The sequence below is a fragment of the Lynx rufus genome, unplaced genomic scaffold (genome assembly GCF_022079265.1).
Source record: "Lynx rufus isolate CCGP_SWC_20201006 ecotype Redwood Valley unplaced genomic scaffold, mLynRuf1.p SCAF_3, whole genome shotgun sequence".
In the NCBI taxonomy this organism is placed as follows: domain Eukaryota; kingdom Metazoa; phylum Chordata; class Mammalia; order Carnivora; family Felidae; genus Lynx; species Lynx rufus.
This window is the reverse complement of record NW_025814845.1, coordinates 62282078-62307943: the sequence shown is the minus strand read 5'-3', so window position 1 is coordinate 62307943 and position 25866 is coordinate 62282078. Positions and strand designations below refer to the sequence as shown.

Sequence of the window (25866 nt, the reverse complement as noted above, 5' to 3'; positions counted from 1 at the left end):
TCTGTGGAAAACCCCCCTCTCTCCTTTTCTTTTCCCCTAAAAGCAAGGCCATGGGATGTTATACTCTTTGCAATTATTTCAACAATTGTTTTATAGAGTACCTCAGAATGTATTAAGCAGAAGAGATAAATCAGTTGTGAAACTGGTTTTATAAATAACCCTGATCCAAAAGAATTAAGAACACTATATCCTAGGTGATGGCAGCTAATGCCAGAGTTCCTAAGTACCTAACGGGGAAGTATGGGAACATAAATAGGAAGGAAATGATCACTCATACGTGTAGGACATTTAAATAAAACTGTAATAGGTTGTTTATAAAGGGGGAAAAAGTGCAATATACATTTCAAGAAATAGCTTCATTCATAGTACTGGAAATGTAAGCTTCATCTGACCTTTGCAGCCAAATTGTTTTTTCTCAGTAATGTCTATTGTTGTTGTTTTGAAAAGTTTCTAAGAAAGGTGTCTACATTATGTTTTAATGAGATGAGAAGACACTGCAAAATTGTTTTCTTTACAGGCAAATCATTTTCATAGAAGAGGTACCTAATGAACATTCTGATAAGACCTCAGTTTAAGTGATTTTAGCAGGTTCTGCTACGAATGTTGACTGCTTAGTTGTGAAAATCTCTATAAAATCATGGTTTGATGAAACAAATCTAAAGTCTGAGCTAACTGTAAAGATATATCCACAGGAAAACCCCAAAACTGGTAGGATTACTCAAAATTGGAGACCAGTTTCTAGGGCTCTTTTTAACAAAAGATTGACTATAATATGAGGCTCACAATAAATCAGCTTCTTCTGGGCTTCTATTTATCCAAGAATCTTTAATACTGAATATAGATGAGGTGTCTCATTATAACATCTTTCACATTAATGGTAGGAAGGTTGGGACTGTATTTCCTCCTAATCCTTCTTTTGTCTAGTGCCTAATATAGCACTGGGTAAATAGTTATTGGTTAATTTATATTTATCAATGAATGGAAAATAAAATCAGTGCTTTTTGAACATATTTTCATAGTTTTATAATATAGTTATGGTGTATTTAAAGATTAAAAAAACCAGATTTTTTCTTTGCCAGAGAATATTTTGAATTAACATGATTCCATATAACTTTTATTTCATCTTCTTATTTATATTCCACTGTATTATGACTTTGTTTACAAAAACCACATTCATACTAGCTTAAGAGGAAAAAAAAGTTATTGACTGATATAACTGGGTGGTGCAGAGGGAGGAAATTACCTCAAGTACAATTGGATCCAGAGAATCGGTCTATGTTCTTAGGATCTCTCTTTGTAAAATTTACCCATGATTTTATTAGCCTCATACTTTTCTTGTTCAAATGAGTGTCCGATGAAGGTAATTGCCAAAGGTTTCAGGGTTGTATGGGCCTCAATTACCAAGCATATTGGAAAGAGAGAGCTATTGTTCTGGGGCATCAGTATACTCTGTCCCAGATAAGGACTCTGAGTGACTCAGTTGAGTCAAGTGCTCATCCCTGTCAACATATTTGGACCAGCCTGAGCATCATGCCTACCCCGTGATAAGAGATTGACAGCAAGGTGGAGAAGGAGGAGGCATCATGATCCATAGCATCACTCAGACCACATGGACTGGAGAACACTTTCTCATTAGAAAGGAAACACTGTTCATAGACACGTTAAGGGTAAAAAAGTGTTCTGGGTAGGGAAAAAAAATCAATAGCTATTATAGTCCACTATATTCAAATACCTTTAAATATTTTTGACATCTATTCTTCTATTCTATTCTATTCTATTCTATTCTATTCTATTCAAGACAGAGAGAGTGCAGGTGGGGGAGAGGGACAGAGAGGAAGAGAGAGAGAATATTAAGCAGGCTCTGTGCTCAGCATGAAGTCCGACACAGGGTTTGATCTCATGACCCTGAGATGATGGATGACCTGAGCCAGGATCACAAGTGGAATGCTTAACTGACTGAGTCACCCAGGCACCTCTGACGTATATTCTAATTAGACACTTCATTCCTTCTAGATGTTAATTAACTAAAAAATACAAATAGAAAATTTGTTTTAAGTTATTCATTTTATGTACTGAAATTTTATAATCTTATCTTGATGTCCATAGTCCAATGCTCTGTTTGCATTTGCATGATAATTTTACTTGATAACAATATTATTCTTTTTCTTTATGTGGTTGGGACTATAGTTTAAGAAAATCAAACCTACTTTGAATAAATACAGCTTTGTGATATTTTGTGAGAAAACTAAACTAGCCATAGCATTACCTAGCCAAACTCAAGTGCCAGAAGGTTGTTTTTTAACATCAATCTGTTGGGCTACAAAAGATGACCTTTGGAGGCTTACCTTTTCTTGAAAACAAATTCAATCAAGTAGAAGGACATTGAAAAGGAGGCTACAGTGATTAAGATTTATGAATTAAATGTACCACCAATATGAATTATAATAGATAAATGCATGATTTCTGAGTTATATCTTATTTTTACCCAAATATAATAATTCTCAATTTATTTGGAAGCATTTTTTTTTAAACTATGTTTAACACACGTTTATGGTGTTGGGTTACAAGGATAGGTATGGTACCCTTGACTTTTCTGAGTTGACTGCTTTGAGGCATGTTTGTTTGACTGTAAAACTAAATAGAAGAGTTGATAAGGCTTTTTTTTTTTTTTTTTTTTTAGTATTCTTGTTACATAGGGAAATATTTTATTTGCCACTATGGATTTTAAAAAATCAAATAGGACAAATATAGACTTAGAATGACAGATGGATTTCATGTTTTAGTTAAGAAAACAAGAGAGTGGGCAAATAGGACTAATATGAAATAATATATGTATCAGAGTGAAAAACTTGCTGGAACTCAATTTCTTTAGATTCTGAAACAAATAGTTCATTTGTTATAACTTTATCCATAACTTCAGTGTGCTTTTTATGGAGATTCTTCATCCTTTAAGAAAGCACTAAATGATTGTTCTGAGTTTGTGTTGACTAAAAAAAAAAAAAAAAGATGATAAGCTTTTGTTTCAAATCACAACTATTTTTGGCAGATTTCTATGTTGTAGCAAGAAAAGAAGACTTGCTAACATGAATCGTTTTTGAAAATTATAGTTGTGAGATGCAGAGGACCTAAATGTCATTTGGGGTTTTTGTTTCACAATTTGTGATATGGGCATTATTTTCACCAACAGTATAATCAGAACGATTCATCTGTTATGTTTGGAGCTGAGAAGAGTAAAAGGCAATGATTATAACTCACATTCTTCCTTAGATTTCTTAGAGTAAAAGTTTGTTTAAAAATTTGTCACTTGTGCTTATACAACTCGCTTACTTGGAAGGAAGAGAGAATCCATTTTTAGCAATGGGCCAGTGCAGAATGAGCTGTATTGAGCAACTGGTATTTTGAAGCTTCAAGCACTTTTTAGAAATGAACTCAACCAAAACATGTGATTACAAATTACTTTTTTTTTAAGATTTTATTATTTTTTTTTAAGTTTACTTATTTATTTTGAGAGAGAAAGAGTGAAGTGTGTGAGCAGGGGAGGGGCAGAGAGGGAGAGAGAGAATCCCAGGCTGACTCTGCCCTGTCAGCCCTGAGCCTGAGGCAGGACTGGAACCCACAAACTGTGAAAGTGTGACCTGAGCCAAAGTCAAGATTTGGACACTTAACCGACTGAGCCACCCAGGCGCCCCAAGATTTTATTATTATTTTTTCAAAGTTCATTTATTTGTTTTGAGAGAGAGCAAGAACAAGCAGGGCAGGAGCAGAGAGAGAAGGAGACAGAAGATCTGAAGCAGGCTTTGCACTGACAGCAGAGAGCCCTATGTGGGGCCCAAACTCATGAACCATGAGATATGACTTGAGCCGAAGTCAGATGATTAACTGACTGGGCCACCTAGGCACCCAGCCACCCAGATTTTATTATTTTTAAGTAATCTCTACACCCAATGTGGGGCTCAAACCTGCAACCCTGAGATCAAGAGTCACATGCTCTCCTGACTGAGCCAGCCAGGTGCCCTATGATTACAAATTATAATTGTTTTTCATTGATGTATCACCTCGTAAAGAAAAATATATTTGATAGGGATGTTTGGCAGCCAGAGAGAAAATAAAGATCATCTGAACACTGAAAGCTAAAAAGCAAACAAGAAAAAACTGTGAAAACATCCTTACAATTGTTTTAGCTGCTTATTTTATACAAATATATGGTTAATTACTAAGGCTTCATTTTGTTGGGACCTTTGGAATAATGCTGTTCAGTGATTTTTCCTTATGAGATAGAAGCTTGGAATCCTTCATATTAGGATGAACTCCTATAGTGTTTAAAACTACTCCCTGAGTAAGGAAAAAAAAATGCTTGCTTTTTTAGACTTATTCTTATCCTTACAGATATTTTCTGACATGTTGTATGTCATGGAAATTCGCGGTTTCTATCTGTTAAAGATATACCTTGGATGCCTGTAAATTATCTATGATGTTCTACTGTAGATGATGTTATATACCCAAAGTCAGTGTTAAAATTTATTGCTAGGATGAATATTTTTAATTTTTAATGACGTTTAAAAAATGTTATAGATGTTTGGGTAGCAGTTGAATTTAAGTGTAATGCAATATTCTATTTTGGGGGAAAAAATCTCTAATATTTAGAATAGACCTTTAAAAATGAGATCACAAAGGAAACCATTCAGTGGGATTTATTTATTTATTTCTCTTTTCACATATCCTATCTAGAATTAACCTTCTTTTCTTAAGAAAATAACATATATTAGGGACACTGGGTGGCTCTGTTGGTTGAGGCTGTCTCTTGGTTTTGGCTCAGGTCATAATCGCACAGTTCGTGAATTCAAGTCCTGTTCAGGCTCTGGGCTGGCAGCCGGGAGCCTTCTTGGGATTCTTTCTCCCTGTCTCTCTCCCTTTCCTTCTGCTCTTCCCCTGCTTGTACTCTCTCTCAAAATAAATAAATAAACATTAAAAAAAAGAAGATATGTATATTAAATTCATGTTTCTTTTCGTGTTGTTTTATTTTTTTTCCATTTGGTTTGCTGCTTTATGGGTTCAATTGATTACCAAAATTTGTACTATGCAAATAAGCTTTCTCTTCATGTGTGTGACTGAAGATGTGATTTGATTAATTCAAGTAGCACCTAATTAAGCTCTGTATTTTTTTGTATGCTTAACTGTTCAGTGTTACACACTTCATTTATTTGTCTTATAGTCAAAATGCTCATGATTTTTATTAGAAAGTTTTACAGGTACTCTTTCAATTAATTCAATAAACATTAATTGAGCAGCTGCTATTTTTAATATATTGTGCTATCTGCTTTTTATATTAGATTGGTTTTGAATATATGGCATTATCATTCATTAGAGAAATGTTTACCTAGTTTCTTCTGGAATGGGCTCTATTCTATTTTCCAATATTATAACCTTTCTATTGCCATTTAGAAATTGGAAAAAGTACAGATGTTAAAATCTATTTTGGTTTATCTTAGTTGTGGGAAATTTTTCTTTTTTTTAACTGAATGCTTGATTCTCAAATCATAAAACCTAGATATTTCAACATAAACTTGAGAGACATGGTATGTCCTAAGTCATACTTTGACTTCATTTCCCCATCTTAACTAATTTCTGCTAAGTTTTATCTTGGGTATATCTCAACCAGGGTTCTCCACTAATTAATCCCATTTTATCGTAAAGGCCAGAAGAAAAAGGCCACAACTATATACTTGTATGCATTTTTTTCAGGCCATAATATGGCTTTCACTACTTCTTCCGTGCCCCATATCTATAATTATAGCCTGTGTTCATGATGTAAATATGTTGAGGAATTTATAAGATCTCATTACACGGTTTAATATGCTTCTTAAAATATCTAAGAAAGAAGAGATAAAATATGATGCTGTCTGGTTATTTCTGTTGTAGATGGTTCCTCGATAATGCTGTCATTTTACCTGATTATTATTCCATACATATAAAGAACTGATTGTAACTTTAAAGACAAACAAGATAAGAAATCGCTTTGTAACCAATGAGATTCTTGAAAGAGTTGTGTCTGACTTAGCAGTTGTCCTTACCTGTGCTCCCACAAATATTGCCGGTTCTAGCTTCAGGATACATCTCTGCCACTTGTTACTTTATATGTAAATTTGGCCTACCGTGAAATCCTGCAACCGGACCACATGACATTAGATGTAGATTCAATCCAAATTAATTTGGAACATGCCTGGAGTAGTCAGGGTGAAACACCATTCTGGTACTTCATTCAAGTAGCTCTGCAGAGAAGCGACAGCACAAAGGGATCTACTTTGATCTTCTGCCAAACATCTATAGTCTCAGAGAGGCCAGCAGGCACAAGGTCAGAGCTGACTCCTAAGGCTGCATCTGGTCTTACTGCTAACCGACAACCAACCCAGAGGGAGGCATAAATAACCTTATCTATTCTCTCCCCCTCCATTGCCCAATAGAGAAATTCCATGAAATTAGTATTTACAGTGTACATGGAACTAATGAGAAATTTTGATTATCAGAATTGTGCAGATAGTGAATTAAAATTATATACAACCAGTTAGCAACAGAAAAATAATGACAGTTTGTAAGAGTGAATGCTATTGTTCCACTTGGAGTTTTACCCCAAACAACTTGGAAGAGGGGAAATATTTAGGTTTTGACTTTATTATCATAATGCATGGCAGACTTTTTATCATACATTTAAAAGAAAGCATTCAAGATAAATACATTTAAAATTCTTTTTAATGTTTATTTTTGAGAGAGAGTGGGGGGGAAGAGGCAGAAAGAGGGAGACACAGAATCCAAAGCAGGCTCCAGGCTCTGAGCTGTCAGTACACAGCCTAACTCGGGGCTCACATCCACGAACTGTGAGATCATGACCTGAGCCGAAGTTGGACGCTTAACCGACTGAGCCACCCAGGCGTCCCAAAACAAACACATTTTAAATAGGACAGAAAGTTTTGATAACGAGAAAGGACAGTGACTGTGATTATAGAGATTAAATATATAAAACCATCTTTAGGCATTTAATTCACAGTTTGGGACAACATGTTGGAATGTAGAATTTTTACACAAAGAACCAGAATTTAGAATTCTATGTATTTTAACTTCTTTTCTATTATAGATTTGCACTGGCTTATAAACGCAAGTCTTGCAGATGGCCTTGTGTATACCAATGGCTACTTTGCTTAGATCTCTCTCTCCTGGAAGTTCATACCTTCATCTCCTACCCAGCCTGGCCCTGTGGGTGCAACTGTAGGTTACAAAGTTTTCACAAATATAGGACGGAAAGAAACCAAGATAAAGAATAACAGAGGAACAAGTCTCTGTCATGCAGACATATAAGCAGACCTCATTTTCTGATGTAGGTATCCCATTTTAGAGAACATTTTCCCTCATGCTGCTTGCATTTCTTGCTTTACTAAATGGTTGTGCTACCTGAATTTCCATATGTAGGGATTTTTATGGGTAAAAAATTTCTCTTCAAGGTATAACCCCATCTAGGTTGTTTGAAAGGCCATCATCTCATATATTTATTTATGTATTAGCATGAATAAGTTCATGAAATGAGAACAGCCTCATTGAAATAGAATATTTTGGGCAGCAGAAAACCTGGACAGTGATGGCATTTAGAAAAGGGATATCTGTGTGTCTAGTAACCTAGGTGACACCATGAGTGAGGGAGGCACAAGGACTAACTTACTCTGTATCAAAAATTCTCCTAAAGCCAGTTCCACATCCAGAAAAAAATGGAGAAAAATGAAAGAAAACAAAGCAAAAAAACCCCCAGCCTTCTGCCTTCTGGCTCCAAATGTCCTTTCTGTTCCCAGGACTCAGGCAAGTTCTAGAAACATATGAAACCGAAATACCCTTCAATGCCATTGACATATTACTTTTATGAAAAAAAATATGTGTTCTACGATGGAGTAACAAATTAAGTTTTCTAAACACAGTTTGATTTTAGTTTTCCAAGTGCTTCTGGTGCCCTCAAACCAGAGTTAGGACCTTTTGTGGTTCTAGTATAGCCTCTCATGTATTTTAAGTTCTGGATTATGCTGAGAAGTAAGAAGTACAAGTGTTCTATCTGTACAAAACACATTTGAGATAGAAAGCGATAATAAAATAAGACAATAGAAAGCAAAAATAAATCAAAAGAGAGAGGGCCCTAAGCATTTGCATATCCTATATATTACTAATTGATAGGATGATCTAAAGTTTTAATTTATTCACAGTCAGTGGAATTCGAAATTTTAAACCTATAAAAACCCCATCAAATGTAGATGAGGGGCAGCTGGATGGCTCAATTGGTCGAGTGTCTTACTCTTGATTTTGACTCAGGTCATGATCCTAAGGTCTTGGGATTGAGCCCCGTGCTTAAAATTCTCTCTCTGGTTCCCTCTGCTCCTCTCCTCCACTTGTGCTCTCTGTCTCTAAAATAAAAAAATAAAAATAAATAAATTTAAAAAATGGGGGTGAAAGCTTCATGGAATAGTTTTGAAGATAAAATATAACATGAATTTTACTTGTTTTTCATGTTAAGATAGCTTTGTTGAAGTATAATTGACAGATAACAGACTGCATATATTTAAAGTGTACCATTTGATAAATGTTAACAGATTTTTATGTATAAAGTATCCATGGAAATACCACCACAATCAAGATCATGAACTTATCCACCAAAGTTTCCTCCCTCTTTGCCCTTCCCTTTGTTCCCTGGCAACCACTGATCTGCTTTCTGTCACTATGGAATGTCCTTTGTATGCATCCAGAGTCTTGGAAATATTGGTATCTATTGACACTGACCAGTAATTAGATTTTTAATAATCTTGGGGCCTATATGCATACATAGTATACACTTGATAAATGTTTGTATTATTCCTGCCTTGTGTGTAAGGATTATCACTCCATTGATGTGATATTTCACTGCATATGAGCCAGACATTGAAACTTATGTGTGTTCATTATTACTGGAATATATATATTTTCTAAACCCTTGCTACTCAGTGTGGCCCACAGACCAGCAGTCTGTGGCATTATTTGGGAGGTTGTTAGAAATGCAGAATCTTGGGACTCTTCTCAAGACCTACTGAACCAGATCCTGTATTTTAACAATATCCTAGGTGATTTGTACACTCATTAAGATTTGAGAAACACTGTTCTAAGACATCATTTAATATTTGTAAACTATCTGGATGTGCCATTATTTACTTGACATGGGGAGAACTTTGTAATTATATTAACTGAAAAAGCAAACAACAACTCCATATAGTAGGATTCAAATTTTATTTTTCAGAGATGCAGCTTATAAAATGCATAGAAGTGCACAAAAACACAGGAAGGAAAGAGATAAAGACGGAGTGAGTGATATTGCTGAATAGAATTGTGATTTTTATTTGAAATGAGATAGATTTAGATCATTTTGATAGTGTAAAAAGAATCTGGGCAAAACAGACAGATAAATTGCACAAGTTTTGTAGATATTAGATTTTGTAATGATTAGACTGTCTCTCACAATCCTGGAGGATAGCAGAGTGCACTGATTACAGTAGGCTTTAGAGTCAATCAAACCTGAGGAGATCTTGCTATGCTATTTAAAAACTACTCTTTCTTAGAAAAAAAAAATTAACAGTAAAGAAAATATCTCTCTAAGCCTCAGTTTTCTCATCAATCAAGTGGGGATAAAAATAGTATGTATTTGGGGTGCACCATGGGTGGCTCTTGATAACGGCTCAGGTCATGATCTAATGGTTTGAAAGATTGAGCCCTGCGTTGGGCTCTGTGCTGACAAGCACAGGGAACCTGCTTAGGATTCCCTTTCTTCCTCTCTCTCTGCCCCTTCCCCTCTCTCTTTCTTGCACACATGCTCTCCCTCTCTCTCTCAAAATAAATAAATAAACAAGAAAATACTATGTATTCATAAGACTTGAGAGGATTAACTGAAGAGATTTAGATAAAGTGCTTAGCACACTTCCTGGGACATAATTAGTCCCCAATAAATGATAATTATTATTACCATTGTTCGGGATTCTTTTGAATTTTTTTTAAAATATGAAATTTATTTTCAAATTGGTTTCCATACAACACCCAGTGCTCCTTCCAACAGGTGCCCTCCTCAGTGCCCATCACCCACATTCCCCTCCCTCCCTCCCCCCATCAACCCTCAGTTTTCTGTTTCTAAGAGTCTCTTATGTTTTGGCTCCCTCCCTCTCTAACCTCTTTTTTTTTTGTTTGTTTTTTCCTTCCCCTCCCCATGGTCTTCTGGTAAGTTTCTCAGGATCCACATAGAGTGAAAACACATGGTATCTGTCTTTCTCTGTATGACTTATTTCACTTAGCATAACACTCTCCAGTTCCATCCACGTTGCTACAAAAGGTGATATTTCATTCTTTCTCATTGCCAAGTAGTATTTCATTGTTGATATAAACCACAGTTTCTTTATCCATTCATTAGTTGGTGGATATTTAGGCTCTTTCCATAATTTGGCTATTGTTGAGAGTGCTGCTATAAACATTGGGGTACAAGTGCCCCTATGCATCAGCACTCCTGTATCCCTTGGGTAAATTCCTAGCAGTGTTATTGCTGGGTCATAGGGTAGATCTATTTTTCATTTTTTGAGGAACCTCCACACTGTTTTCCAGAGTGGCTGCACCAGTTTGCATTCCCACCAGCAATGCAAGAGGGTTCCCGTTTCTCCACATCCTCTCCAGCATCTATAGTCTCCTGATTTGTTCATTTTAGCCACTCTGACCGGTGTGAGGTGGTATCTCAGTGTGGTTTTGATTTGTATTTCCCTGATGAGGAGTGACGTTGAGCATCTTTTCATGTGCCTGTTGGCCATCCGGATGTCTTCTTTAGAGAAGTGTCTTTTCATGTTTTCTGCCCATTTCTTCACTGGATTATTTGTTTTTAAGGTATGGAGTTTGGTGAGTTCTTTATAGATTTTGGATGCTAGCCCTTTGTCTGATATGTCATTTGCAAATATCTTTTCCCATTCTGTCGGTTGCCTTTTAGTTTTGTTGATTGTTACCTTTGCAGTGCAGAAGCTTTTTATCTTCATGAGGTCCCAATAGTTCATTTTTGCTTTTAATTCCCTTGCCTTTGGAGATGTGTTAAGTAAGAAATTGCTGCGGCTGAGGTCAGAGAGGTTTTTTCCTGCCTTCTCCTCTAGGGTTTTGATGGTTTCCTGTCTCACATTCAGGTCCTTTATCCATTTTGAGTTTATTTTTGTGAATGGTGTGAGAAAGTGGTCTAGTTTCAACCTTCTGCATGTTGCTGTCCAGTTCTCCCAGCACCATTTGTTAAAGAGACAGTCTTTTTTTCCATTGGATGTTCTTTCCTGCTTTGTCAAAGATGAGTTGGCCATATGTTTGTGGGTCTAGTTCTGGGGTTTCTATTCTATTCCATTGGTCTATGTGTCTGTTTTTGTGCCAATACCATGCTGTCTTGATGATTACACCTTTGTGGTAGAGGCTAAAGTCTGGGATTGTGATGCCTCCTGCTTTGGTCTTCTTCTTCAATATTACTTTGGCCATTCAGAGTCTTTTGTGGTTCCGTACAAATTTTAGGATTGCTTGTTCTAGTTTCGAGAAGAATGCTGGTGCAATTTTGATTGGTATTGCATTGAATGTGTAGATAGCTTTGGGTGGTTTTGACATTTTAACAATATTTATTCTTCTAATCCATTTGCACGGAATGTATCTTCTTCAGTTTCCTTCATAATCTTTTGAATTTTTGACTGCTGATATTTGTACTAAATTTAGGAAGTTTGACTTTTAGTAAATTTCAGTCTTGTTACACATATTAATATTTGAGGACTTAAGAGTAGGGAGTAGGTAATAATGTACCTATTATTTTCATTTGTAAATATCCCTTAACACTAATATTACTTTTTGAGTGAACAGATGCTTGTGAGTGAACAGATGCTTCAGTAGTATACTTTTCTTCATGGTGACCATCAAGTTCTTTGCCAATTTATATTGACAATGTATATATACATTTATATATATAATTTATATTATATATATGTATATAATATATAATATAATGACCATCAAGTTCTTTGCCAATTTATATTGGAAAATGTACATATACATTTATATATATGTATATATACGTATATATAATTTATATTATATATGTATATAATACATAATATAATTTATATTATATATGTATATATGTATACACACACACACACACATATATATATATATATATATATATATATATATATATATATATAAATAGTTCAGAATCTCAAATGATGCAGTTTTGCATCTAGTGTGTGCAGTGCCCTGGTTTTATTAATAGCATTTGGCATGTCTTTAAATTTGGTTTATGGTGCTATTAGCTCTCTCTGATGTCAACCTAGGCCAACCTTTAGTGGAAACTATTTTCTGTGTCTATTGAGATATAATGAAGACAGATGGCAACACATATTTAAAGAAACATCCTTACAAGATGCTCTGTTGTACAAATGATGGAAGTGCAGATATGAAAGATAATGCATCAATTATCATAGATGGGACACCTGATCCAGTGTTCAATCAATCAATAACAGTATTTAATTTAAATACTGTAAAAATTAGCTAGAGTGTTTAAAATATTTGCCGTCTCTGTCAGTTGTCATTTAGTGATGACAATTTTAATATAATGGACCTATTTTGATATCTTGAACATTTGAACTTGTGCAATTACTTGGTGAAAATAAATTATAAACTGTTTTGTGTTTATGGAACTGTTTATACATACAAACATTGAATTATTTGAATTTCCAGTTGTTTTCCTTTTTTAAAAAAATGGTTATTTATTTATTTTGAGAGAGAGAGAGCATGTGTACAGGGGATGGGGAGAGAGAGAGAGAGAGAGAGAGGGAGGGAGAGAGAGAGAGAGAGACGGAGAGAGAGACAGAATCCTAATCAGGTTCTGTGCTGTCCGTGCAAACCGTACCACAGGGCTTGAACTCAGAAACTGTGAGATCATGACCTGAGCTGAAACCAAGTGTCAGACGCTTAACTGACTGAGCTACCCAGGTGTTATTTTCTTAATACAGGAACATGGTAAACACTAGATGGAAAAATCCAATTTAGGACAAATTTTATTTTTTAAAAGTGCATACACTCTCCTGTCTCAATTTCTCCCCAGTGCATTCTCCGTCCCTCTCTTTGATTGTTTTTCATTTGGAAATGTTTTGGGTGGTTTGGGTGAACTTCCTCTCAAATTGTGGGTTTCTGGATTTCCAACATTCACAACTTACTGGCTTTTTCACATAACTTTATTCTGCTTTATCATAGTCATAATATGGTTGTTGCTTTGCTTACTAGAAAGACATTTTTTATATTCTCATTAATTCATGTAACCTGTATTCCCTAAGCATTTATCGGTTGTACTACATGTACAAAACAATTTGCTAGTTCTAAAGGGTTGTATAGTATAATATCCTATTTTTATACCCCAAAAGAGTTTGTCTTTAATAGAGGAGGTGATTCGTATACTCAACTAATATAACATAAGGTCCAAAGAAATATATTTAAAAAAATCAATACAAACTTTAGAGGGGGGTAGGTAATGTCCTGTGGGGAATTCAACTGAATTACTTTAGATGATGAGTCCAATTTTATGACTCATTGTCTAAAATGCTTGCCCTTCTTTTTTCTTTTTTTTTCCTTCTTTTTAAGTTTATTTATTTTTGAGAGAGAGACAGCATGAGTGGCGTAGGGGCAGAGAGAGAGAGGGAGAGAGAGAGAATCCCAAGATGACAGTGCAGAGGCTGATGTGGGGCTCGAACCCACAAAACTGTGAGATTATGACCTGAGCTGAAACCAAGAGTCAGATGCTCCACCAACTGAGCTACCCAGGTGTCCCCAAACTACTTGCCTTTCAATGAATGTGTTACTGGAGTCACTTTTCCATTCAGTAATGTCATTTCTATAAAATTCATTTTATTAAAATAAGTATTAATATTAAACTAATGTAAATGTATTCTTGTATATTATATAAGAATATAAATGTATAAATGAATGTATAAATGAATGTAAATGTATAAATGTATATTATACAATATATTGCACTATATAATCAATCTTTAGGTGTTCTTAGCTTCTGCTTAATGTAGTGTGATTTCTTTAATCTCAGACTTGAATAGAAAATAAATTTCTAAATAATTTTGAACCTTTTTCTTTAAAATCAAAATACCTTACAAGGGATAAATAGGGTCTGGCTTCAGAGATGTATACCATCAATAGTACTTAAAGGTATTTATTCTCCAGTTTTATGGAGAACGCCACAAGAATTAATCATTTGATTTTGCTATTGGAACTGTCTTTTTGAACTATATGATGGATTACATCAAATTAAAAGAGAAAGTCAAGATACACACATTTGTCTTAAATATTTTGAGATCTGATTTAATTATGGTCAATATTGGTAGAAGAGACAAAACTAAGACAATTTTAGAAATTCACACAGGTCATTCTGGGTTGCATATTCTTTGACATGACCTTTGGAAAATCTAATTGTAATTTCTTTTTTTTAATGTTGACTTATTTTTGAGAGAGGCAGAGAGACAGAGCACAAGTGGGGGAGGAGCACAGAGAGAGGGAGACACAGAATCCAAAGCAGGCTCCAGGCTCTGAGCTGTCAGCACAGAGACAGAAGCAGGGCTCGAACCCACGAACTGTGAGATCATGACCTGAGCCGAAGTCCGATGCTTAACTGACTGAGCCACGCTGGCGCCCCCTCATTGTAATTTCTTGATTTATCTTATTCTAAGCAATTTTTTAAAAAATGGTTACAGTTTCCAGTGGATTCCGTCTTTAAGCGTCTCATAATTTTTCTTGATGTTTGAAACATTTTCAGTAATGCTGCCAGAGGTGTGCCTGAAATAACTAATAAAGAAATTGAGAACTGATATCCTTAAGGGATCTATTTTAAAATAGATTCCCTCAGACTTGCTGGCAGGTAGAGTAGATTTGGAGGCTTTACGGTTTTCCTTTGACCCCTCCGTCTGTGTGGCTCACCGTTCTTTTACCTCAGATCGGCCAAAGTGAATGCTATAATGCTCCATTTTTGTCAGAACCTTTTTAGCTCCATATTCCTTTAGCAAAACTTTTCTGTTTTGTTCCTTTCAGAGTCTTGTTACCTGTATCGTGTTAAAATATTTAAGGAGGTCACTGATTTGAGATACTTGCCCTCCAAGAGGGCATGTTAACCTTTGACAGTGGTCCTCAATTCTTTCCCCAATTCTTAATTGAACAAAGGTACACAGTCTTCAGAGGAATGAGTGTTGATTATAGGAGATAAAATAACAGACCAAGAGGAGGTCTTTGGGCATTGAAAGGTCTGTGGGTGACCATGGAATCAATCTTTTTGGTCATTTATGAGTTTAAATAGGCCTCATCCAGAATGTCTCAGATATAAAATTTTACTGTATTTGTTTCCTAATCACTAAAGCTTCAGTTGCTTTGTGAAAAGTGGATTCACTGAGAAGTGATCTTAAAAAGTACAAATGATTCCCCTTTTCAGTGATGCATATTCAGCAGCAAAAATTACCAGCTGACTTTTAGAGTCTGACAATTTATACTTCCACTGTTATTAAAGAAAGCATAGAAAGCGTTTCTATTTCCTTCTTTCCTGTTCTAGTTACGAGCAGGAGATGCTAGAGACCATTGTACGTCATCTGTCTTCAACTCTGTCAAGAAAGGAATGTCGTTCAAAGATCATCTGGAATTTGTCTGAATTTGATAATGAAGTGCAGAGCAGTTCTAAAAATAAAGACAGGATTGTTGGGTCCATTCAGACCAGCTTATTTCATCACTGTTGTTTTTCACTTGTAGCCTTGTGCCTTGTATGGTGGTTTCTGTTTCTCAGAACGAGCTAAGAAGGGCCATTCTGTTCCTGTGCTCTGGGCATGCTGGAGTACAGAGTCTGTGTTTTTGAGGAAAATGTTGGGCTCATCTAAGGAGCCTGTGTCCTCCAACCATAAGGTTTGCTGCATACAAGGTGGGTTAGCATCCGTGGGAAAGGAGGCTGAGAAATCGGATAGAAATGCCAGAAATACAGAAGTGCTTCTTTATGGATATTATATTGAACCTCTTAATAAAATGACATTAAATTTTCAGAATTAAAGAGGGGGTCTGATTTGCTATCTTGTTTTTGCCTAATAGGGAAAGTTAGCATTGATTTCATGGCCATCAAGAAATTTTAGTTATCTGTTTGTATTCAAGGCTACCAGACTTTGAGGCAACATCCGCTTTATTGGTGCCTATTTATATTTACTCTAATTGAGTAAGGGTTCCTACAGTATACAATTGTAGAATATATACTGGAAGACAGCACAGAAATTTCCTAAGAGCTTGGTAGCTGTATATACAACAGTTAATAGGTTTTTCTCTGCCATCTATTAAAGTTAAGGGGAGGACCTTGAGGTTATTAGCAATCTTATAATGCACTTTACATGTTATAATTTAGTTCTCTATCTCGGTCTTCTTTTTTCCTTTTTAGATACTAGCTCAGTCATGCACTGAAATCCTGGAATTGCGGCCTTCAAGTGTCTGTGTAGGGGGTAAGTGGTTAGAATTTAAAAATACCATATAAGAAATTGTATTTTTTCCCCCTAGTTAAAATATATGATTTGAAACTCGTGTTGGAATGAGAATAACAAAATTAACTTTTTTGGCATCCTTTTCTGTAAGAATTTTTAAATAATTCCTTGAAATATTTCTATTTTAAATTCAAATTTTTTAAGATTGGAGTGTTATTTTAAATAATGAACATATTGTGTGACAGGCTTTTAGAATTTTCTGTATATTTAGTTCATGTTTGAGACCTTTCCTATGACAAGTAAAATAAAATATGAGTTTTTTTCTTTTATCTGATTATACAGTCATGTATCTGTAGACTTTGAGCTCCATGATTTGATGACCGGCCCGAAGTGCAGTGCCCTCCAGCTCAGGGCACAGAAGGGAGCGATGTATGGGTGGATGGCAGGAAGGAAGCAGGTGGCTTCATTAGCTAAGAACAGACTCAGGTTTTAGCATTTCCAGGCTGTCCTTACCCAAAGAGAATGTGATTCTCTCTGGCTTGTTCTGTTTCTTCTTCTTCAAGTCTGACCTGGAGTTCATTTTAACCTGACTTTACTAGAAAAGGAAAAATATATTGGGTCTGATGGAAGAGGAAATGTGCTGTGTAATTTACCACAGAGCCTCCCAATCTCTGGATAGAGTCTTAAGTTCTATATCTTTTAGAGTCCCTAATTAATGGTTGAGATGTTTAAAAGGAATAGTGCATTTGAACATCGCAGAGCATCCCTTTGCCTTTATTAACTTTACTTAATCTTCATACCAGCACTATTTGACATTTTTATAATCACTGGTTCAACAGATGAGGAAACCCAGGCAGAGTGGGTCAGTATTTGCTTTAGTAATTGTCCTATTTGACTCTTGTCTATCTGACTCTGAAGCCCATGATCTTTTGCACAGTCACATTGTAAGTTTTACCTGCCCTTTATAAGTAAAATTCCCTTTATAATATACTCCATGCGGAGTGGCATAGCAATATTTTCTTGATAATACATTACTGTATATATGTTAGATTTTGCTAGGAGATTGCTTGAGAAGATGGAGAGTTAATCACTGTTAAAATAGTTAATATGCCTTCTTCTAGCTAAATAGCAAATGTTTAATGGCCTATCAAGGTATTTGATCAGTTAACGTTTTTTCTAGCATTTTATCTTACTGTCTAACATTTAGTGACTACTTCCCCTGTATAGAGTCCTGAGCAATACGTTGAATAAACTTCCTTTATTGACTGGTCATAGATGATTAGTAATCCAAAGTTCATGTCCTCTGCTGGGTTCTAAATTTGTATGCAAAAGAAAATGAAACCAGATTAGTAATGTCAAGAAACTGTTAAAGAACTCTGTATGGGGTGTCAGAGATTAAAGAAAATACAAAACTGTTCTAAGAAACAAAGAACATGAATAAGTAATTTTCTTTACATTCCCACATCTTAATACTTGGGAGTACAGAAAACAAAGAGGGTTCTTCTTTCCTACTGATATTTGCCTAAGGATAGAATTTCTTCCTTCCTTTCTTTCCTTCCTTCCTTCCTTCCTTCCTTCCTTCCTTCCTTCCTTCTTTTTTCTCCTTCCTTCCTTCCTTCCTTCCTTCCTTCTTTTCTTTCTTTCTTTCTTTCTTTCTTTCTTTCTTTCTTTCTTTCTTTCTTTCTTTCTTTCTTTCTTCTGGGGACAGAGAAGACAGGGTAAGGGGAAGTTCCTGTGGTACGTGGGGATAAGTGTTAGGCTTTAGTTCTAATTTCTTGGTTACTATTGGAAACCACTTTGTTTAAAAAATTAAATAATGTCACCTTTCTATGTGACAATCAATGATATCTTCCCTGAATTTCCCTAGAGGGTCCGAGAAAGCAAGTAGAATTGGAGACAACGATGTCTTCATTGTTACTAGTTGGCTGAATACTATGAAGAAATTAATTCTGTGTACCTTGACCTTTCAAGTTATGTCTTTTTATTTTTTGTAAAGCAGGGGTTAAAATGTTTGTTTTTCTTTTTGCTTCTAGAGGAATTTCAAATTGTTTTGAATGGAAGAGGATTCATCTTGGGCAGTCGGAATGGGAGTGTTCTCTGTACTTACACTGTAAATGAAACATACACAAAAAGTAGGTGCCTCATAATCTCTATGTTGCTTGAATATCTGTACAGCATATAAGTATCAAGTGTTTTCCTCTTTTTCCCAGCTGAAATCAACTATGCTATATTTTTCAATCAAGGAAGAAAGACATGAAGTCTGGTGAGATTACCAGTAGTAATAACAATTTTTTGTTGTTGTTGTTGTTTCATGATTACAACCTTTGTTCATAACTTAAGAGATGCTGAACCCTATCCTGAGTAGCCTCATTTTACGGGTAGTGGTCCAGTGGCTGAAAGAGTCAAATAACTTGCCTGTGGTGACACAGCCAATAATGGGCAGAGCTGAGAGTTGAACCCAGTTTTCCTAACTTGATTCTGTGTGGACTGCATCAACTGCTTGGTTTAATTGCCTCTTTCTCCAGATTTATTTATTGTCACTCTTGCCTGAAAGCTAACTATCTTGGACCACTCTACTACTTATTGCCTTATTTTATGCTCACTCATTTTCTTCATCTAATGTCCCAATAATTTGCCAGTCAGCTTCTTGAGAGAGGCTTTTTGCCTTGTTGATATTTCATATATTTTATGTTTTTGAATGTTTCACGTATTTTTATCTTCGGTGCCCACCCAGCACTGTTTATTGAAAATTATCATATTTATGGAATGGGGTTTTATTTTCCCTAACATGGCTTTCAAAAAAGCAGATGAGGATAGTGTTTTTAATCTTCATTCTGAGAAAAACTCCTTAAATAGATCTTAAATATTCTGAGCGTTTTGGGTCTCTATTGAGACATTTTTTCCTTATCGATGATTATAATGGCTTCTAAAATTTTAATCTGTAAGGCAGATACCATAACTCTGTGAACTCTGGTGGAATTATGTTTTGAGAGGTTCATCTACAATTTTGCTGTTTTTCTGATGGTACTAAGCACTCCAATAGCACAGCTTTGGCTATGTACACAGCAACTGTTCAGTGTGTGTTTGTTGAATTAACGTGGTGAGGATCTCAGCATGGTAAATGTCAGAATTAATTCCTCTCTTTCCTGTTAGGATCATCATTTTGGTAAAGCAAGACAATAATATTTGTAACAAATGCTTCATAGTAGATGCTACAATTGTAGAGGACAAAGTAATTTTATTTTTATTCACTAGCCATCTGAATCTAAGAGTTAGCTTTACCTAGCTCCCTTTGGGTACATGTTTGATTATAATATAAACATATTTATCCCTTAGCTACATAAGATTAAGTTTATTAAACTAAATTCTCAAACAAATGAGTAGAGTCAGGTTGTATTTTCATCCCTCATATCCAGGATTATCCATTTGTTTATGTAACTTTTCTGAATATTTATAGTCCAGATTTTTTTTATCCTATATTATTAAAATTATTAGGGCAATTTAAGCATTCTGTTTTATGAAATGTATTTATTTATTGTAGATACAACTATTTTATTGAAGCCTTGAAATACCTTCATTCTTCTTTGGATATTCATCTTTTCTCCATTGTTTTTAATTTTTTTTTAATGTTTATTTATTATTGAGAGACAGAGAGACACAGAGCGTGAGCAGGGGAGGGGTAGAGAGAGGGGGAGACAGAATCTGAAGCAGGCTCCAGGCTCTGAGCTGTCAGCACAGAGCCCGACGCGGGGCTCGAACTCACAAACTGCGAGATCATGACCTGAGCGGAAGTCGGTCACTCAACCGACTGAGCCACCCAGGCGCCCCTCTCCATTGTTTTTAAATTCTGCTTTTAAATATATATCACTTATCCTTAAAAGCCTAAGATACTTAAAAAATGGAGATGGAGAAGATGATAATTTTATAGTATCTACAAATACATGTGAATTTAGTCTAAGAAAAAAATCACAATTTACCAACACTGTATATCAGTGAGGCCTAGAGTCTCTATTTTTTTTCATTCTCTTTTCCTTCTCCTCTTTTTCAATGAGAATCTATTTGGTTTTTCATTCTAATATATATCTAATGTTCCACTGTTAAATCCTTCTTGCCATTATGTTTTAAATAATTTAAAATTTTTTTTTCAAGTTTATTTATTTATTTTGAGAGAGAGAGGGAGAGTGGGGGAGAGAAAGTCCCCCATATTGTCAGTGCAAAGACCAATGTGGGGCTCGATCTCACAAACCATGAGATCATGACCTGAGCTGAAATCCAGAGCCAGATGCTTAACCACCTGAGCCACCCAGGCACCCCATGTTTTTCATATTATTAATGAAACTGAGAAAAAATAAAGCTCTTTATTAATTCAGTGCCATTTTATTTTCTAGGTGTTTACCCAGTAAGTGTGGAGCTTAATTCTATGCTTTGTCCCGCACCTACACTGAATAAAGTTGGAGAGTAAGTACTTCATTTAAAACATATTAAAAACATTTTAGGTACAAATTATTAGGAAATGGTGACAAATATGCATTAATTATGTTATTGCATCTTTTTTTTTTTATGTACAGAGTGAACATGAAATAGTAGTTCTAGGCAAACTACTCTGGCTAGTACTTTAACCATATATACTCTTAGTAGGTTGAAAATGCTTCAGTCAGCTTTATCGTATTTCTTAAATATTGATTAAAAGGCTCCATAAGTATTTATCTGGATGGGTAAGAGATATTGTTAGAGCCTTTAAATAATCAGAGCCAAAGCATTATTTTGAACTGTGTAGTATTAAATTTACACATGCCCCTACACACATCTACACATACATGAGTTACAAAGTGAGATTTTGACTAATTACTATGGTGTTTCAATATCAAGATTAAACAGCAAAAGGAGCATGGCTCAATAAGGCATGCCTTGGACTAGGAAGTATTTGTGCTTTAATTTAATACCCACATCCTATAAGGTCTGTTTTCTCATGTTCTTTGGTGTGACAATATAAACCATAATGATAGCTGGTTAAAATAAAGGATGTTAGTTTGGAAGAAGAGCTTTTATTTAAATCACCTAAACAGATAATTTTGTTCATAATTTAGTATTTCCATTTGTGATTTTTTTTTACACTCTATTATGAAGGAAATGATTGCAGACAGTTCAGATATTCCTTAGCCCAAAAGTAGTGGAAGGAATATGTTTAGGATAATAAGATACAGAATTACTTTAAATTGATCTTGCATATAGAGCAGAGGCAAATAAAATATACAAGGTTTATTAGCTTCTCCTGGTTTTTCTGCTTCTGTTCTTGGCATAGCGATCCTTTTAAAACTGTTCATTTATTTTTTTTTTTAATTTTTTTTTTCAACGTTTATTTATTTTTGGGACAGAGAGAGACAGAGCATGAACGGGCGAGGGGCAGAGAGAGAGGGAGACACAGAATTGGAAACAGGCTCCAGGCTCCGAGCCATCAGCTCAGAGCCTGACGCGGGGCTCGAACTCGCGGACCGCGAGATCGTGACCTGGCTGAAGTCGGACGCTTAACCGACTGCGCCACCCAGGCGCCCCTAAAACTGTTCATTTATATCACCTTTCCCTTAAATCCTTGATAATATTTCCTGTTCCACTCAGAGTGAAAATCTAAACATTGCCATGTTCTACAAGATTCTGTAGGATCTGGCCCCTCACCATGACAGAGTATTCATCTTCCTTTTGCCCCTTTTGTGATGGTCACACAGGCCTTTTTGCTGTTCCTCAACTACGTTGGCACTTGTATACCTGTTGTTCCCGCTGCTTGAAATGCTCTTCTCCTCATGGCTCATTCTCACCTTCTTTAGGCCTTGTTCACATGTCACCTTCTTAGTAAACCCTTCCTGGTCACCCTATTTAATCAATACAGTCTTTCTCCTCTTGCGTTTGGCACTCCCTATTCCCTTCTCATGGTTATTTTTTTCTCCCAAGCATTTATTTTCTCTTGGGTCTCTTTCCTGCTAGGATAGATTTTGTTTTGATTCCTGCTGTATCTGTAACACCAAACGCAATGCTTGGCACACAATAGATTCATAAATGTTTGCTAGATGAGAGGATGGATGCATTTTCCTCAAATATTTTGAATTACGAGTTATATTAAGAGCAAAAAAGTACCTTTGATTGCTGGGGGTGGTCAGAGACTTATATCAGGTAGGAGAAAAATGCCCAGAATCCTATGGGAGGGGCATGCCATTTAAGAGAATAGAGGGGTGCGTGGGTGGCTCAGTCGGTTGAGCGTCCAACTCTTGATTTCAGCTCAGGTCCTGATCTCACCGCTTGTGGGATTGAGCCCTGCATCGGACTCTGTGCTGACAGTGCTGAGCCTTCTCGGGATTCTCTCTCTTCCTCTCCCTCTGAGTCTCCCCAGCTCTCTTTCTCAAAATAAATAAACATTTAAAAAAAGGAAAAAGAGAACAGAAAACTATCTTGACTTTTTAATAGCAATGATTGGTTAAGGAAGACATCTTACCATCTTTTCCAAAGTAGTTATAAAATGCAGTATGCCTGTTTTATCCCAGACACTGAGTTTGTATTCTCTAGAATTTGCCTCTTTTTTTTTTAAGAGACTATAGAGACCGCTGATATTCTTCAGTGATTTGTAGATTGACTAAATACCCAGGACATGTGATTTAAAAAAAAAAAACATATAGAACATAATAAATATCAGACATGAGAAGTCATCATTTATTTGGCTTTTGACATTAATATTTCACCTACAAGAGAACTGGAGATTTGGGGGGAAGGACATTTTAGATAATTACTTTTGCTTTCTCTTGCTTTCCTGCTTTCTTTTTGGTATCAAGCACGTGATACCACTGAGGCAAAACATGAGGTTTTATTTGTTAGTATATTGGGCACTTGGGGATATCATTATTGTTCTTCTAAGTATGTTGCAAGTAATTCGGACCTTTCCTTTGCCTTGACTTTTCTTTAGATACCTCTGTAGGTGATGAGCTCTCTTATGAGATTGGATAAAAATCAACACAACTGAAACAGTTTAGCCTTGTAAGGTGACTGATGCTTAATATGTTTGCCTAATTAGCTTTTGGCTAAGAATTCAAACCCATTAAGTAGCTAGTTAGTCTATGTTTCAAATAAACACATCTGGCCCAAGAACGAATGAAGGGTTTTCCTGTGTGAGGGTGACAGATGTGGTGATGGTTCCCCCTGTTCTCTCACTTCAATAATTAACAACACCCTGGTGAAGTAACCCTGGATAGACAGCCTCAAAGCCAGATGCCTACTCTCAGAGCTGGACCCGTGGACATGTGCCTCATCTCATTAACCTGCTCTATCAGTTCCTTTCGCATCTTGCTGTTACTTCCTGAATTCCATTTTTGTTTGAGGATTATTCTTTTAAAAAAACCTAAACACTTGTGAATGTTAGTTTGTAAAAAGGTTAATATGAAGATGCTTTGCTTGCAGATGGGGACAAAGAATATAGCAGCAGAGCTAGGACCATAGCTTTGCATTTGGAAGTTGATGTTGTGGAGTAAACAGACATTAAAACTGCCTGGGCAAATCTTATCCAGGCCTATCATTAGTCAGTGTTATTGAAATGGGTCTTTGAAGTACTTTCTTTGAGAGAGATTTCTGTTTATTAAATTTTTTATTTGATATAGATTTCCAGATTGAGATGAATGGATTCTTAATATTTATTTATTTTATTTTAGTTAAGTTTATTTATCAATTTGGAGAGAGACAGAGACAGTGTGAGTGGGGAAGGGGCAGAGAGAGAGGGAGGAGGGAATCCCAAGCAGGCTCTGCACTGTCAGCGTGGAGTCTGACACGGGGCTCAAACTCTCGAAACCACGAGACCATGACCTGAGCTGAAACCAAGAGGTGGACACTTAACTGGCTGAGCCACCCACGTGCCCCTGGATACTTAGTATTTAAATGGGAAGAATGTAAAGGTGGTGGTAATGAGGTCGTTCTTCTGTACTTCTTTCATTGGATACAGTTTAATTTTAAAATGTCATGTGATTAAACAAATTGTCTTACCGAGAGAAATCTGTAGATTGTTGGCAGTTTACTTCTGCCAGTGGCTCACTTGTACCAGTGTTTTAAGTCTGAATAGGAAAGACTCTGTGGAGTTCTTTGAATCCTCCCCACCGCAGGGCATTCGCCTTATGGTGTAAGTGCAGGTGTCCCCAGTACTTGAAGGATGGGCTTCTCCTCTGACCCTTGTTGAGTGAGATGTCAACAATAGCACAGCTGTTCTGCAATAGTTGGGATCCTCAAACCTGTAATTTGGCAAGAAGAGCAGAACAAATTGGGTAAATATACATAAACACATTGTGAAGAAAGAAAAACAGAACAGAATGAACCAGAGCCTTATCCTACAGCTTGTTTGATAGAGATGATTTAAGGAGGCATATGGTATAGTTAAATGTGCTTTCAAAAACATTGGCCAGAATCTTCTGGCAAATATGAAATAAATATCTAAGTCAGATGAAACTGATAGTATTAGTTCTCTTAAAAGGCAATGTGGGAAGACACATGACAGAGTGTTTTGAGTAAGAAGTGGTGGGACATTAGCGTATGTGGAAATTTTTAGGCATGTGATATTGAAGGTTCATTCAGATGAATGGTGTGGCCACCTTGGGGTTAGAGCCTAAGTTGGTAATAGAACCTTTTTATTTTCTTCTTCAACATTGTTAGTTTTTCAATATGATTTACCTGGAATAAAATTGATTCATTCCACTTCTCTTTCTTGGCTGGACAAATTCTGCCTTTAACACAGCTTCTCACATGAACACTTCTTTTCAAAAATATACCTATGCATGCATGTGTATATATATCTATACAATACCTAATAACATTACCTTAGTAGCAGATGATATAAGAATGCCTTTATTCTCTCTTGTTTTCATTATGAGGAATGACACTTGATTTATTTATTTTTATCATAGATTCTAGGACAGTGGTTATGTCTTTACTTTGAATGTAAGCATTAGAATCTTGGTGAGATGGGTTAAGGCTGAGGACCATCTATGTTTCTTTATCTCTCTATCCCCCACCCCAGTGGTGGGGCATTTTGTCTTTTTCTTTCCCATAGTGTATTGCTTTCTGATTATACGTATAAATGTGATCAGTTCACCTAATCCTTATTGGGGCTCCATCCTAAGTATTATTTTTAGTTCTGGAAATTGTCTTTTAAGAGGAACAATTAGTTGGAGCACATCTAGAGGTGGCCAACAAGATGTTGCCAAGTATGGAAATGTTAAATACGATGTAATTGAAAATACTCTAAAATATGATTCAGGCATGACCTATCAGATGTCTTCAAACATCAGCTCTGTCA

At 35.9% G+C, this 25866-nt stretch overlaps 1 protein-coding gene across 1 annotated transcript in view; it reads left to right on the top strand.

The window, feature by feature from the left end:
• Positions 1–25866, top strand: part of ANTXR2 (ANTXR cell adhesion molecule 2) — a 154892-nt gene that overhangs the window by 26951 nt on the left and 102075 nt on the right. Inside the window, exons 8-10 of the mRNA XM_047091046.1 lie at positions 16508–16568; positions 18581–18679; positions 20936–21005. Coding sequence (XP_046947002.1) covers positions 16508–16568; positions 18581–18679; positions 20936–21005 — 230 coding nt within the window. The remainder of the gene's footprint in view (positions 1–16507; positions 16569–18580; positions 18680–20935; positions 21006–25866) is intronic.